Source organism: Amblyraja radiata, chromosome 24 (assembly GCF_010909765.2).
Source record: "Amblyraja radiata isolate CabotCenter1 chromosome 24, sAmbRad1.1.pri, whole genome shotgun sequence".
In the NCBI taxonomy this organism is placed as follows: domain Eukaryota; kingdom Metazoa; phylum Chordata; class Chondrichthyes; order Rajiformes; family Rajidae; genus Amblyraja; species Amblyraja radiata.
Genome location: NC_045979.1, coordinates 26,230,809 through 26,245,943, shown reverse-complemented (window position 1 = coordinate 26,245,943; position 15,135 = coordinate 26,230,809). Strand labels below are relative to the sequence as shown.

Here is a 15,135-nt window from a genome sequence, read left to right as displayed (position 1 = left end):
GGACTGTGTCTTCCCACATCCCTCTCCCAACTCCAACTCCATTACCAGCTACCATTATTATCCCACAACCACAAACTATGGCTGGATTAGCGGTTCACCCCCACTGCTTATCACAGTACCAGCGGCAATTGTTCTCACTCCTCAAGCCCACACAAGGTTCCAGCCAGGTTTGTTCCTCCACACACTCCCAGTGTACATGATCACTCCCCCTTCCTTCAATCCAGGGCACCGGCTCAATTTTCTCAGCAATTAAGCCCTCCATCATCCCATCCCACCTCAACTCCTGCTTTCACCAGTCATTTCTTCTCCCTCCTGCCCTACCACCACCAACTCAGCTTTAGTCACCAAATAAGGGGATACACAAAGCAAGTTTGTAGTGCCCCTTCCCCAAGACAAAAACAATCACAGGTAGTCACTGACACACCCATCCCATGCAGCTCACCAGAATTTCTAGGCCATTACAGTTTGCAGCTATTCAGATGGGAAATGGGATCAGTGCTTTAGCAAGTTGTGGGATACCTGAACAGTTCTAATTACTTCTTAATCAGCAGTCTCACAATGTTTGAACTCAAAGGCCAATTTTTATCTTTGCTCGTCATGAGCAAAAAAACCCGTGATTCTTGCTCAGCTCCCTTTCAACAACGTGTGGCTGGTCAAGCAGCAGCTCAACTCTGGAATTTTTAAAATGCAAGAAGTGTTTAGTCCTGTTTAAAGTAACTTTTATTTTCTTTCCTTGTTCTGATGGAAGATCCCAAACCCAAAATGTTAGTTTCTTTCTACAGTTAAAGCCTGACACGCTGAACATTTTGTGTTATATTTGCAATTGCATTAAATGCTTATGTAATAGGATTAACATATTAAAGCTATATGCAAACTATTCCTACATGCATGGCTAAACTTAACAAATACATCCTTGGGCTTTTTAACTATGCAGGCCAAGCCACTCTGTCATTTCAACACATCACAAACTACCAGAGGTACATCACTCAAAATTCAGGAAAATGCTAAGTGGCTCAAACTTTGTTTTAGTCATAAATAAAAAACTGTTACTATTAAATATCTTATACAACAATTCTGAAGTAAATGAAAAACGGGAGTGGTAAAATGTCTATCCTTTATTTGTCTCTATATGTGCGTTGAGGTGTGTAATTTGCTGACACTTCACTGGGAATGTTAGCAAACTTGGCAAAATACAGGTCATTAGACGAGCTGATTAAAATCTTGGCAAGTACTAAGGAAAGTTGTAAATTCAGGCAGAGATTCAGGCCAAGGGAGATAAGATTTTAATGTGCATGTAACTTAAAGCACATGCATCAATGACTCCGCAAACACAAGGATGGTGTACAAAAGGATTCGATGAAATAGTGTAGAATTCAAGGCTAGAAACTGAGGTTGGAAGGATTTAGGATTCTTACAAACATTAAAATCATCTGTCCGTGGTAATTTCACCTCTGCTCTTCATTCTTAATGGGATGGGCCTTGAATAAATTTGAACCAGAACACACGCACCACACGTCTCTGTCCTGCAGTTCCTGCGGACTTCCGCCACAGGAAATATAGGATTTTGGTGTGTGTACTTTATCATAAATTCTTACAATGCTATGTACGACAGTGATCGCAACTTCTACTGAAGTGTGGATGGCCATTGGCTCGCTAGAAGCTCATCCGCCCTTTGACAGGTCTTGTTTTTGGTCTTGCTGAGGGTCCACAGCCCCCTCCTCACCTGGCAAATCAGGTGGGGGAGACGGTTTAGTCGCCGACTATCCGACCATGGAGCAGGTAGCACGGGTTTACATGGTACCCGTGGCGGGGGGAACTCCTCCCGACCTGACAAAGATAAACTTACTCAACACATTAAAAAGGAATCAAACCAGCATTATTAATCATAATCTGCCATTCTTGGCATCGTCCTGCCCTTTGTTGTGAAATGCCATATTTTGATGCGTTCCTAAGTGGTAGCGAATGACATCTTTCTGAAGCAACCAGATTTACATAAAACTGCACGTTTGGCATTTGCACAATGTAAAGGACCAATAACTCACACACACACTCATTGCAAAACACTCTTGACACTGCCTTCTCCTAATCACCATTGATAGTTTGAATGTTTTCAACTTCTATTTCTGAACTTGGAAACCTTTTAGAATGTGTTCTTCCGAGGTGCCACCACTGGTTTACTGACTTGAAACCAGTGCATTGGTGTATGAGGAACTGATGTAGGCACCATATTAAGGTTCGCTCCCTCTGTCATCACCCCACACCTTCCCACCCCAAGGGTCTTGGCTTCGACCTCAATCTCTCCAAGGAGCAATCTATCCAAAGGCATGGCTTATCTAATAGTATCACATAGATTTGCAGTCTTTTGTAACCCGAGATCCGGGCTCACATCGATGCTTTGAATAATCTGTCAGTTGAGCATTTGATCACTGTTCTGCTCAGTCTGCCAGTTTCAGAATCATTCCAGGTGGCCACAGCCGGCAATGCCACCTGCACTTTGCTGTTTACAGCAATTCTCGTAAGGTCACTGCTGCATTATATTCTAGACGTGACTTGCTCTACTTTAAGCACAGATGAAGAGACAGCATGGGCACATGGATCTGCTAGCTTCCTAATGAAAGAATACACTTATGTACCATTTCAAACTTCAGTTTAGATCCTGAAGCTCTTCATTACACACAGGGGCTTCAAATCCCTCAATGTCAAATATGTCTATAATAGGTACCAGTGGGAAGCAAGGACGGCAGGCACACAAAAGGGATGGCCTGTCCGGACCTGCTGTCAGCGATCGTCTGATACAGCAGCAATTCTCATGACATGTGTAGCACACTGGGTTCACTCAGTCTGCCAGATTGAGATTAACTGTATACAAGCGTAATAACAACCAGCTTCTAGCATGGGAAAGAACCAAAGAGTCTGGTCAGTGAATCCACATCTTCCAGTTCCCATCAGCAGATTACATTGGCAAAGGCAACTGAAAAACATGTTTAAGCTTACCAAGGTTTTCACAACCTCCTCTTCAGTTAAACCTTGCCCATTGCATGGCCTCTGTGCAAGGGCACAAAAATCACTGTGCCAAGCATTTAAAGTCAGATTCAAGACAATACTTAGCTTCAAAATGTATATTACTTTGGTTCAAAATGTAATTTCTCTGTGACATTACTGAAGGTTAAACCAGGCCAGAATCATCAGCCTGGGCCCATTGCACCCATTGTATTTTAAAATCACTCTCCAGACAGACTTAATCCCTTCATGGCTAACTACTTTCATTGGGAAACTTACAGATTTCAATCTATTATGATATTGAAAGAGACATACGAGTCAATTGGCCCAATTGATGAGAGGCTAGGGTCGACCACCAATAGGAAAGATGGAGCCAATAAGATATGCCGTTGATAAAAGTTCCATTAGAAATAATGTACCAGTGAAGCATACTGAGGAAATGCTGGCCAATCTGTAACTATCTACCATCAATATATCAATGAGATTAATTACTTCCAGAGGCAAGGTTTTCAAACATATTTAAATAATGGCTTCCTTTTGATGACTACAGTATTTCTTTCTGTAACCCAACAAGTGTTGACACTATGCAAGATAAGGAACCAAGGAGACTGGTCAGAGAATCCACACCTTGCAGTTCTCATCGGCAGATCCCATACACAGAAGCAACTGAAAGACAAGTTTAAGTTTATCAAAGTTTTCATGACCGACAGTATAGTTAAACCCTGCCTATTTCACGGCCTCTGTTCAAGGACACAAGGGAACCCAATGCACCACTATGTGCTCTCAAGTCCACCTGCCAAAATAACTTGCTCTGGGGAATTCACAAAAATAGAAATGATGTGAGTGAAGCCACCAAAGTGACTCGTAGACCACTATGTTAGCCGGGGTCAATGGTGGTTGACCTCTGTAATGATCTTATTACGGGCTCTGCATATAGGATACAAGATACTGTGAGACAATTCGCTTTGTACAAGTACAATGACAAAGTCAAACTTTGAGTAATTCCTTCTTCCATGGTAATGATGCTTGAGGCTGCTTTCAAGTTGACAGGATTGAGCTATCAACATGAAAGTAATGCGGAGGTAGACACAAAATGCTGGAGTAACTTAGTGGGATAGGCAGCATCTCTGCAGAGAACAAATGGGTGACGTTTCGAGTCGGGACCCTTCTTTAGACTGATGTCAGGGGAGTGGGCGAGACAGAGAAGGGGGAGGGGATGAAGAGAGAGGGAAAGCAAGGGCTATTTGAAGTTAGAGAAGTCAACGTTCATACCACTGGGGTGTAAGCTACCCAACCTCCTCCTGACAATGGAGGAGGCCCAAGACAGAAAGGTCAGATTGGGAATGGGAGGGGGAGTTAAAGTGCTGTGCAACCGGGAGATTAGGTAGGTTAAGGCGGACTGAGCGGAGGTGTTCAGCGAAACTATCACCGAGCCTGCGTTTAGTCTCGCCGATATACCGAAGTTGACACCTGAAACGCATGCGTGTGGATGCTGTGCATATTTGTGAGTGCTAGGTGTAAATGAAAGCACTATCTAGGGTTGAAATGGGTGTACATGGATAGATAAGGTGCAATTTTATGGGGGGGGGGGGGGGGGGGGGGGGGGGGGAAGAAACAATTTCCACTTTTACTTCAGGGTGTGCATGTTGGTACTCTAGGTTCAGGGCACCTGCTGCGATTATGCAGTGGGTTGGAGGTCTTTTAATGAGTGTGTGTTGTCACCGTGTGGTTTCAAGTTGGGTTGGTGTGTTAATATTGTTCACATTCACACAGTTCCCGTTGGTTGCAGTGTATTTTTAATAATGCTATATATATATATCGAGGCCATGTGAAATGGAAAGCAAGTGTTATTTTCAATCTCATTCCTGTTTGCGTGTATAGTATTTGAATTAGGTTGATTAAATAAAGCATTGCCCCATTCTGGACAGAGCTAGACGATTACACAACAATGCAAATTAAGCAACTGTATCAGCGGACTAATAACGTTAGAGCCAGAAATGGAAGCATGATAACAATTTCCAAATAGACATTCCAACATGCTCAACAGTTCCGAATACACTCAGCTCTCCTCAAGTCCCCATTTACCCAACACACGCCGTGGGAGAATATTCCCTATCTGGTATCATTCTGGTGAGCTTATCCATGCTAATGCCGATATACTCAACATGTATGTGGTGACCAGAACTAAATGCAACACCGCTAATTAGCTGCAACCATTGCTCTTCCTGGCCGTTAATCCCCTTGCTGTCAAAATATACATCTACCTGGCATGTCACTAATATTTCTGATTACCATAATCCACTGTTTAGAAACCCAATACATTTCACAGAGCAGATTCCTATCACCACCAGAGTGGGATAGGTATTCAAATATAGCCTGATATCATTCTTTGTTGCAATATGAAGAGTCGTATGGTCACAGGAACATTTTCTCAGATCGGTTGTGACATGAAAACTGAAGTTTAGGAACAGTAGTATACCTGAAATGTAAATGATAGCAAAACAACCTGTGTGCCAGGAGTAGGCATTGCATGGAGCCTGACTTCAACTACATCCCTCAAGCTAAGAAATGATGGTGCTTCCTGAGTCACAGCTGGCCTATCAAATGCATGTCTGTCTTTCATTACAGCTGGAGGAGAATTAAGAGGGCACCATTATCGGTTGCAGCCGGCAGTGTAATTCCCCTAGCATGGAGAACTAAAAATACTCCAGTTTTGGGACTTGCTGGTTTCCCTACATGAATGCACTACTTATTCTCAAACCCACTGGGGATCAGCCACAAAAATAATAAAGCTTAGTTCTCTTTTACACCTGAACAGACCCCGAGGCTAAGATCACCAACCTCTGAGCACATGATTGTTCCCTGGTTATGTTCTGGAGGGAAATTTCTTACTACTCAAAAATATGCAATAATTTTTTTGTTTAGTTTAGAGATACAGCGTGGAAATAGGTTCTTCGGCCCGCCGAGCCGCATTGACACTACACATTAACACTACCTTACACACCGGAGGGACAATTTAACATTTATACCAAGCCAATGAACCTACAAACCTGAACATCTTTGGAGTATGGGAGGAAATCGAAGATCTCAGAGAAAACTCACACAGGTCACAGGTAGAACATACAAACTCCATACAGACAGCACCTGTAGTCAGGATTGAACTCAGGTCTTTGGCGCTGTTAGGCAGTAACTCTACCACTACTCCACCCAATTTTAATGATATTTGATGCACTTTCGCTCGTCTATATTTTAATGTTTTAACCTATTGTGTCTTTGTGGAGGTATTCTCTATTCACGACAGTACTGAGGCATTTATCGAGAGTATTTGCTTTTGAGCTGTCTCTGCAACAGAGAGTTACGAGAATGAATGCAAATAGATAACTCCCATTATCCTGCAAAACCAAAGATCAGTTATTGTTTTCCCTTCAGTCAGCTTATTTGCATACAAGTTAAATACAAGGAATATAAAGCAAATAGGTGGGTCTTGTTAAAATCAGGATAACAAGAAAAACTTGCCACTGGCTCAGTCTCTGTATCAGTCAGTCCTAAACCAATAAAGTCTCAGGATTACTGGGCCAGCCAGTACTGCCTGAGCTTACCGTAAACAGGGAAACAGTCAGAAAAAATGGCCAGAGTTAAACTATGGCAATCAAGGATAGGAAAACATGAATCCATGCGCATGTGTGTACACACGTGCACGAGAGAGATCATGCGCATGTGCACAATGTCCCGTAATGGCTGCCTCGCCAACAGCCTGTCTCATCCATTCTGTTTTTATTATTTTAAGTATGTCTTAAATGTGTTTTAATGTTTCTTGGTATGGTATGTTATAATTGTGGGGATGGCGGGGGAGAAATCAGAGAAAGCTTTTTTCAGCCACTTACCTCGACGGAGAGGGGTTTTTTCCCCCGTGTCCTCGAGATACATCTAAACTGCTAGGTGAAACACTTATTATGGTTATGAACTTCAGTCAGCCATGAGGGCCAGAGAATTATGCAGTACAGAAACGGGCCAACTTGTCCATGACGAACAAGGTGTTCGTCAGAGCTAATTCCATTTGCCTGTGTTTGGCCCTTATTCCACTGAACCTGTTAAGACATTTTTCCATTGTGGCTTACATAGTTGATGACATCAACGTATATGACAAACACTTTTGTCCCACTGACAGAAACTAAATCAAATATCACAAACTACAACATTGACTGTTCACTCAGATTAAAACATACATATCAAAGACTTCCTATTCGGACATTGATTTTGTTTTCACTGACACCCCACACCTTTCCAACCACGGTGTCAATTTATTACCTTTGTGAAGACAAACAGAACTGACAAAAGATTGGAAGTTTTCATGATCAGATTTTCATGATCTGGGCGTCACTGGCGAGGCAAGTGTTTGTTGCCAATCCTTAATTGAGAATGATGGAGAGCCAACTTCTTGAAACTGCCACAGTCTTTCTGGTGAAGGTTACTCCCTCAGTCCTGTTGTGTAGGGAGACCAAGACTTTAGATGATGTGCTGGATGCTGTATCCTGCAGTCCCTATCTTGCTGCGAAGGTGGCATGATCGTAGGCAAGTTGTGTGCTGGATTCAACCCTTTGTTGAATCCATCAAGCTGGACAAGAGCATAAGAGGGGTGACATTGCCAGGCAGTGGGGAAACTCAGATCAAAACTCCCCAGTAGACGGACAGCTTTGTGTCTTCTGCTCGGATCCACAGTTGGTCCGCAGATTGATCAGCATCTGTGACAAATTTTAATTGGCATTGCAAGCCAGAATAAACCGCATAAAAAGCAAGGTCATGCTCTCGTGAACTGCTAGATTGTTCTTCTGTTCTCTGCACCATCAGGTGTGACTACCTGAAGCTGCTGGGAATGTGGTTCAGAGAGGCCGCAGCTTGCAACAAAAATTGGTTGGAGCGGATAGCCGAGGCCAAATTGGGACCGTGGAAGCAGCACACCCTATCGATAACTGGAAAAAATTAGGTCATCAAGTGCAAGGGGTCTCAGATTTGAGAGAGTTCTGGCCAGTCCCCCACTCCTTTGCCTGGACGTTTCCAGTTTACCTGGGGATCAAAGATGGAGCAAGTCCGAGGGGTCACAATGCACAAGTCCGCAGACAGTGGGGGGGGGGGGGGGTCGGGGGTGTACACAAAGTTGCCCTCATCCCGACAGCCACCTTTGTGTGTTGCTGCATCTGGCCTTGTGTAGTGCTAAACCATGTTGGCACCAAGTGTCATTACCAGTTGAAGTTTTACCTGCCGCTGGTGTTCTGGAGGATGGGTTGGCCCCGATGCTATACAATGCGCCAGTCAGCTGGACATTGCATGATTCTCCGAGCAGTTTGTCTGGCAAAATGTCTCAAAATCAGAGCTCACCAATAAAGGCAATAAAGTTGAGCCAAAAAAATGATGTGCAGTATGCCAGAGTAACTCAGCGGTCTCTGGAAGACCAGGCAGACTGTCTGGCTGCCAGAGAATTCAGAATCAGAATCAGAATCGTTTATTGTCATTTGAACATAAGTTCAAATGAAATTGTGCTTCTGCAGTCATCATCGAACAAAAAAACCAAACACGTAATTCCGCACAAAACATCCATCACAGTGAATCTCCAAACACCTCCTCACTGTGATGGATGGCAAAGTCTTATCTCTTCCCTGTTCTCTGTGCCCATTCCTCTCCGTCAGTCAAGCAGCCAAACTGCTGCATCGAGCCGATCGCGGCTCCTGATGTAAGATGTTAGAGCACTCCCGGCGGGCGATGGTAAGTCCCGCGGCCGTTTAAGCCGCGCCGGGCGATGTAAGGCCCCGCTCCAGGTCGATTTAGACCCCTCAATTCGGGCGGGCAAAGTTTTCCGTTGTGGGAGGTCCGAAAAGCGGTCTCCCACCAGGGACCCGCGAGCTCCCGATGTTACCGTCCACAGGGCCTGCAGCCGAAGCCGCCGAGCTCCGAAGTCGTGTCGCAGCCGCGAGCCACCACAGCGCTCCGCACTACGAAGTCGGCCAGCTCCGCAGGCTCCGCGACTGGAGCCCCAGGCTGAGGCCGCCGGCTCCATGATGTTAGGCCCAACGACAACAGCAATGGAGACTCGACACGGAAAAAGTCGGGTCCCCATACAGGGAAGAGATTAAAACGTTTCTCCCGCCCCCACACATACACAGCGAAAAATAATATAAAAACAAAAACCAAGACATCCACTTAAAAGGACAAAAAGCAAAAAAAGACAGATGGACTGCAGAGGCCACTGCCGACAGGCGCCGCCATCTTGTTAGCTCTTTAATATCGCTAACAACCTTTTCCAAATGACACAGTGTAAATCAGAGAGTGGCTGTGAATTTAGCTGCATTCAGAGAATACACAGGTCTGCTTCTACCCTCTTAAGTGCGAGAAAAATCACAACTGCAATTCCTTAAAGTGAGGATGACCCATATCCCTTTACTTTTCTTTTGATAAAATTCAGTTTGGCCTTAGGGCAAGATCACCCAGCTTTATAGTGCAGCAAAGAGCTGGGTGAAATCCAATTTGAATGAGTGATCAAAGGCATCGATGTGAAACAAAAATGCAATCTCATCTACACAAGAGGAGCAAAGGGGGTGCTCTGAAAACCTCAGAGCCAGCTGTTTAATTACCATTTAATAATATTCAACAGCATCGGGTATAAAACAGCACAAAACTGGGAGCAGAGCACCAGAAGCAGGCCGAAGATAGACACAAAAAGCTGAAGTAATTCAACGGGTCAGGCACAACTATATTCAGAAGCAGGCCATTCAATTATATCATGGCAAGACCAGCTTGCAAAAAGAATCAGTCAATTCCCTGGATCCCTCGGAAAATGTGCTTCTGATCCAATCAGCAAAACAAAGAGTGCCCATTCAACAAGTTGCAGATGAAGAGCGGTGTCAAAAAACAGCAGCAGCACAAGAGTCTATTCGAAGTCCATTAATGCCAGATTTTAAGAGCCTTCAAACAAAATTGTTGAGCAATCCACATTATTACTCCCTCCTAATAAGGGAACTCTTAAATCACCAAGTTTACCCTGGATATCAGTAGCTACTAAAATTGAGTCATTAGCATTGGAAAGTACAGTGGATTTCATAAACCAGTACTGGAAAGAGAGCAGAGATTTATGAGTATGTTGCCAGGACATGAGGGGTGAGCGAAAGGGAGAGGTTGGGCAGACTTGGACATTATTCCATGCCATTCAGGAAGCTGAGAGGTGATCTTATAGAGGTGTATAAAATCATGAGTAGAATAGATAGGGTGAATGCACAGAGTCTTTCACCAAGTGTAGGGGTATCAAAAACAAGAGGACATATGTTTAAGGTGAGATGGGCAAGAATTAATACGAACCTTAGGGACAACTTTTTCAGTCAGAGTGGTGAGTATATAGAATGAGCTGCCAGAGGAGGTAGTTGAGGCAGATACAACACATTTAAAAGAAACTTGGACAGTTTCATGGCTAGGAAAGGTTTAGAGGGTTATGTCAAACACGGGAAAATGCGACTAGTTTAGATTAGATGTGGCATCTTGGCTGATATGTAGGAGTTGGGCCAAAGGGCCCATTTCCTTGCTGTATGACTATGAAGTTGTAAGGAGCATTATCATTCTTAATTATGTAAAGTTCTCAAACATTCCCCTTTAAAGACTTAAGAGTGCCATGTTTAGGCCTGTACTCCAATGCTGTACAGGAAGGGCTGGCTGTCAGAGTTGCCACCCGTGGCAAAGGTTTAACTGAAGCTCCATACTCACCTCAAATGTGAAGTAAAAAATCTCAAGTTATATCGTCAAAGAGCAGGGCAGTTCTTTCTGGTGGACTAGCCAATATTTATTCCTCACCGACATTGGAATCAGATTATTTGGCCATTATGTTACTGTTTGGGGGCTTGCTAATTGCAATTTGGGTATTTTGATTTCTGCATTATACTGATTATTCTGAAGGAGGTCTCGACCCGAAACGTCACCTATTCCTTCGCTCCATAGATGCTGCTTCACCCACTGAGTTTCTGCAGCATTTTTGTCTACCTTCTGCATTATACAACGACTTCAGCTCAAAACAGTTTGGCTGTTAAATGCTCGAGGTATCCCGCACTTCAGAAATGCAGCATTTAAAAATCACCCGGAGGGTTACGTCAAACACAGATGTTATTTTTCATTCTGGAGTGGAATAGGAGAAACGTTCCGATGATTGATCAAAGTAATGATTAGCTAACGACTCATCAGCATCGCTCTGCTGTTCTGTAAATTGCATTGATGGGTTGAAGGTTTTCCTACCATTGCACATGCCATCATTCTGATAATTCAACACAAAGTATCCCCACTATAAGTGTTATCCCAAACAGAAGCATCTTGACTCACAAATCTCTACACAAATTGGTTTCAACATTTTCCATATAACCCATCCTCTCATTTAAACCTGGATCTTAAACAAACAAAAAATACATATATTTTGTAGTCTGGCATCCTCCAATAACCAGATTTATTTGTTTTTCAGTAAAATTAAGAGAAGGTCATTCACTCCTTTGGGCCAGCATAACATTCAATCAGATCGTGGCTGTTCTCCTGTTCAACCCTATTCACCTGAATTTGTTTCATATCCCAGTAATGTCTCCCGACAAAAAACTATTAATCTCAATTCTGAAAGCCCCATTTATGTGCAATCAAAATCATCGGGAGCTACTTCCTCATTTCCACTACATGTCGAAAAATTTCCTCCCCGATTTTGTTCCTGGTTGTGCAGACTTTTACACAAAGATTCCATACCTCGATCTTGATTTCCCTACAGAGGAAACTTTGAAGAAGATATTTTAGTGTCACTGCCCAGGGGACCTGCTCAGCTTCATTTGAGATGGCAGGCAAGAGATATGCTGAACCACGTGGCAAGTAATGTGCCACGTTTGCTGGAATCACAAAACCCTAATCTTGTGTGCATAAAATATGCATTCGGCTCAATGTTGCATGAGAAATGCAAATGCTAAGGTGTAATTTGCTGTCATGGTAGGAGAGGTTTCTCTTGACTAGGGAGTGGCACTTTAATACTGAATGGCATTAATCTGCTTTTGGGTGACTGAAGGGAGGTGGCAGTACATGCCTACAACTGATAACGGAGCACTATGGTGTCAGAGAGACACAGACTGAGGGCAGGGGTTTTTCTGGTTGGCATTCTTTCCCCTGTGCACACATCCCAGAAAAGAGAAAAGGGAGTTGCCTAGCTGGGGGATAACTTGGGAAGGAATGAAATAGCTTCAACAAGACCAGACCATGTGGCCTGGATAAGGACAGACACTTGTATTGATACTCAGGATGCCTTCTGTTGGTGAAGCGCTTAAGCCACACAAAAAAATTGCAACAGTAATGATCATCATTTGCATAAGAGTTCTGATGATTTCTGCAAAACAGTGAGTATTATGGATCACATTCAGCAACTGGGCTTCAAATAGAATGTTATCATGCAGCACATGAAAACACTGCATTATGCAACAGAATTTCCAGGTCATTGTGCCTATACCCGACTGATTTTTCTTAGCATTCAAACATTTCCTTCAGGCCCTTTCTCACTACTCATCTTCCCAATTCACAGATATGCAAACTCTGTAGTTTATCATTATTGGGGTGTTCATAAAACTCCAGTGATATGTGTTGTGTTGGCTGATAACCCCATTATAGCTTAAATTGTCTGTTTTTTACAATACAGTAGGTTAAAAGTTTAGTAGGATTATCGCCAAGATATTAAAAGTGGGCCTGCATCATGTTAATGGTGAAGAGGGAAGAACTACATTTATTTTGCCTATATTCTTCAAAACTTCAGTGAAAAAGTGCAATCTCTTTCTTTAATATATCCCACCTGAATCTGTCACTTAATGTTCGGGGCACTGCATAGTGATTAAAAGCTGCTCCTGGGAAATGGCAACGATTAAAAACTAAGATTAATTCTCAATGAAAGCGATTCCACTTCCAGATATTTTGCTGTCGAACAACCATTGAGGTATTTCTAAACCGTAATCATTGTGGTGATATAAGAAACGCAACAGCAGTTTACACACAAGTAGACCCTACAGATTGCTAAGCCATAATGACCTGATCATCAGCCCTTATCCCAGTTAGTCAGGTCCTGGTTTGCTATCCCTAACTTGAATAGGAAGGAGAACAGCATTAAATATTCTGTGCCTATCAAAACAAACAGTGGTATTGATCTGAAAGACTGACCATAAAAGGCATCTCTGGGTCCTGTGGCCCAAATTAGGAGGATGACAGGGATCAGTAAGTCTTCCAAAAAGACAGGAAATCCCATGATTGGTAATAACAAGTGTAAATGTACTGTCGCTATCCTCCAGCATCATTTGTTATACATTTCTGCAGTTCAGTGTCTGAAAATGAACCCGTCAAACACTTTAAGAGGTTTTACTGATAAAAGCCACACCTGAATGCAAGTAGTTACTCTTCATGAATTAGCATACAAGAAATGTTATGTAATTGTAAACAACTAAGTAGCCCAGATCCAGGTGCAAGGTGGAATCTTGACAAAGAAAACCAGCCTACCAGAAAGTCAGCACCTCTTCTTGGCACTCACTAGCTAACTACCCTTTAGATCATCAATCTATCGCATGGTTCAGTCTAGAATTCTGCCAGTACCATTGTTAAATGCTCGGGTCACAAATTTAATACACCCAGGTTACATTGGGACAATGCTGCAATAATAAAAGGTCATTACAGGAGCTCAGAGACCTGTAGCCAAGTGCAACTGGTAGCCAACAAATAACCAGCGACGGGGGACGGGGGACGGGGGAGGAGGGGGGAGGAGGAGGGGGGGGGGGGGGGGGGGGGAGTAGTGGAGTTGTAGAGATGAGGGAACCGGTTATTGAGAAATGACTGTCGGTAGGAATGTTCTGTGAACTGGAACAGACTCAGTGGGCCAAATGGCCTCCTTCCGCGCATATGATGCAAATAAATATGAGATATCGAGATCCCTTATCCCAAGGCAGTCTTTTAAGGTACATATCACGCAAGGCTAAAACAAATGAAGGTCACTAATCAAGGAGCCGAGATACACAAAAAAGACAAATATATTTCCACATGCCAGAATTGTAGATAAAGGAAGAATTCCTTCCAAACAGCACTACGTGCAGGTCTAACCTGAGCGCCCCATCGACTGAGATCTTGATGACATGGCGCTGCTGACTGGTCACGGAGGAGTCTGCCTGACAGGATGGGCAAGCGGAACTTAAAAGGGACACAAAATAAAACTGTTTCCACAACCTTATTCCATATGCTTGCAAACACGCCACGCAGTTGCACAAAGTAAGCCCACAGAGTATAATCGTGCTACTTTTTTTTTTTACCTCGTGTTAGCACCGTGTAAGTGGGAAAACCCTCCTCTCCTTTTCTCCAAACTACACAGCGTTCTTCGTGAAGTTTCTCCGTTCCTGCAACATTTATTTCGGGCAATCTATCAATTCTCTCGCTTTCTTCGGAGACAGTGTCAAGAATATGCATGAACTTCAATTTTGTTTTAAATATTTTAAACCAACCACAGTGATCAGATTTTAAAACGATGCGCGAATCTTTGTTTTAAACGTAACAATGTGAAAACTAAACAAAAAGTTGTGGATTTCTTCCTTTGTGATAACAGAAAAAACAGACCAGAGAGACGCCCGCTCACGATACCTTCACCATTCTTGTGTAGCTCTTATCGCCTCGTCTCTCCCACCGGAGAACGTCTTGTCCTCTGATCGGCGGTAACGATGATACCCCAACTCCAATGGCACCGACCCTCTCGACTGCTCCACGATTCCTGGCTCAACGCTGCCGACGTGGCGCTCCGCCCCTACAGCACAACCGGACGTGGCGTCAAGTAAAAAACCTGCCAAAAAACAAGGTTAATTGTTGCCGCACAGCTGCGAGTGTCAGGAGGGGTAACTTTGGGAAGCGGAGCTATCTGCAGATCAACCCGTCGTACCAACCCATTGTTTAAACATGCAAAGGTTCCCAGTGTATATATTATGTTGCAAGAGCTAACCTAATTGACTTGCGCCGTTCTTCATAAGGGATGCTGCAAAAGGTTCCACATTCATTCCGCTCTTCTGCAAATATCGATATGCACCGGGGACTTACGAGAAACATTTTTTTCCCGGGTGTCCAATT

General features: G+C 43.5%; 1 protein-coding gene across 2 annotated transcripts in view; it reads right to left on the bottom strand.

Moving 5' to 3' along the window:
* The window catches only part of LOC116986907 (transmembrane protein 263-like), a 29,215-nt gene extending 14,380 nt beyond the window's left edge, over nucleotides 1-14,835 (bottom strand). The window contains exons 1-2 of one of the 2 annotated variants that reach the window (XM_033042692.1): nucleotides 14,659-14,833; nucleotides 14,334-14,417 (exon numbers count right to left, since the gene is read on the bottom strand). Coding sequence is in view for 1 of the 2 variants with exons in the window: in XM_033042691.1 (XP_032898582.1) it covers nucleotides 14,659-14,667 (9 nt within the window). In the remaining variant the exon portion in view is untranslated. Of the gene's footprint in view, nucleotides 1-14,333; nucleotides 14,418-14,658 lie in introns of both variants that reach the window. The other variant, XM_033042691.1, reaches the window with a different exon arrangement.
* Between the last annotated feature and the right edge of the window lie 300 nt (nucleotides 14,836-15,135).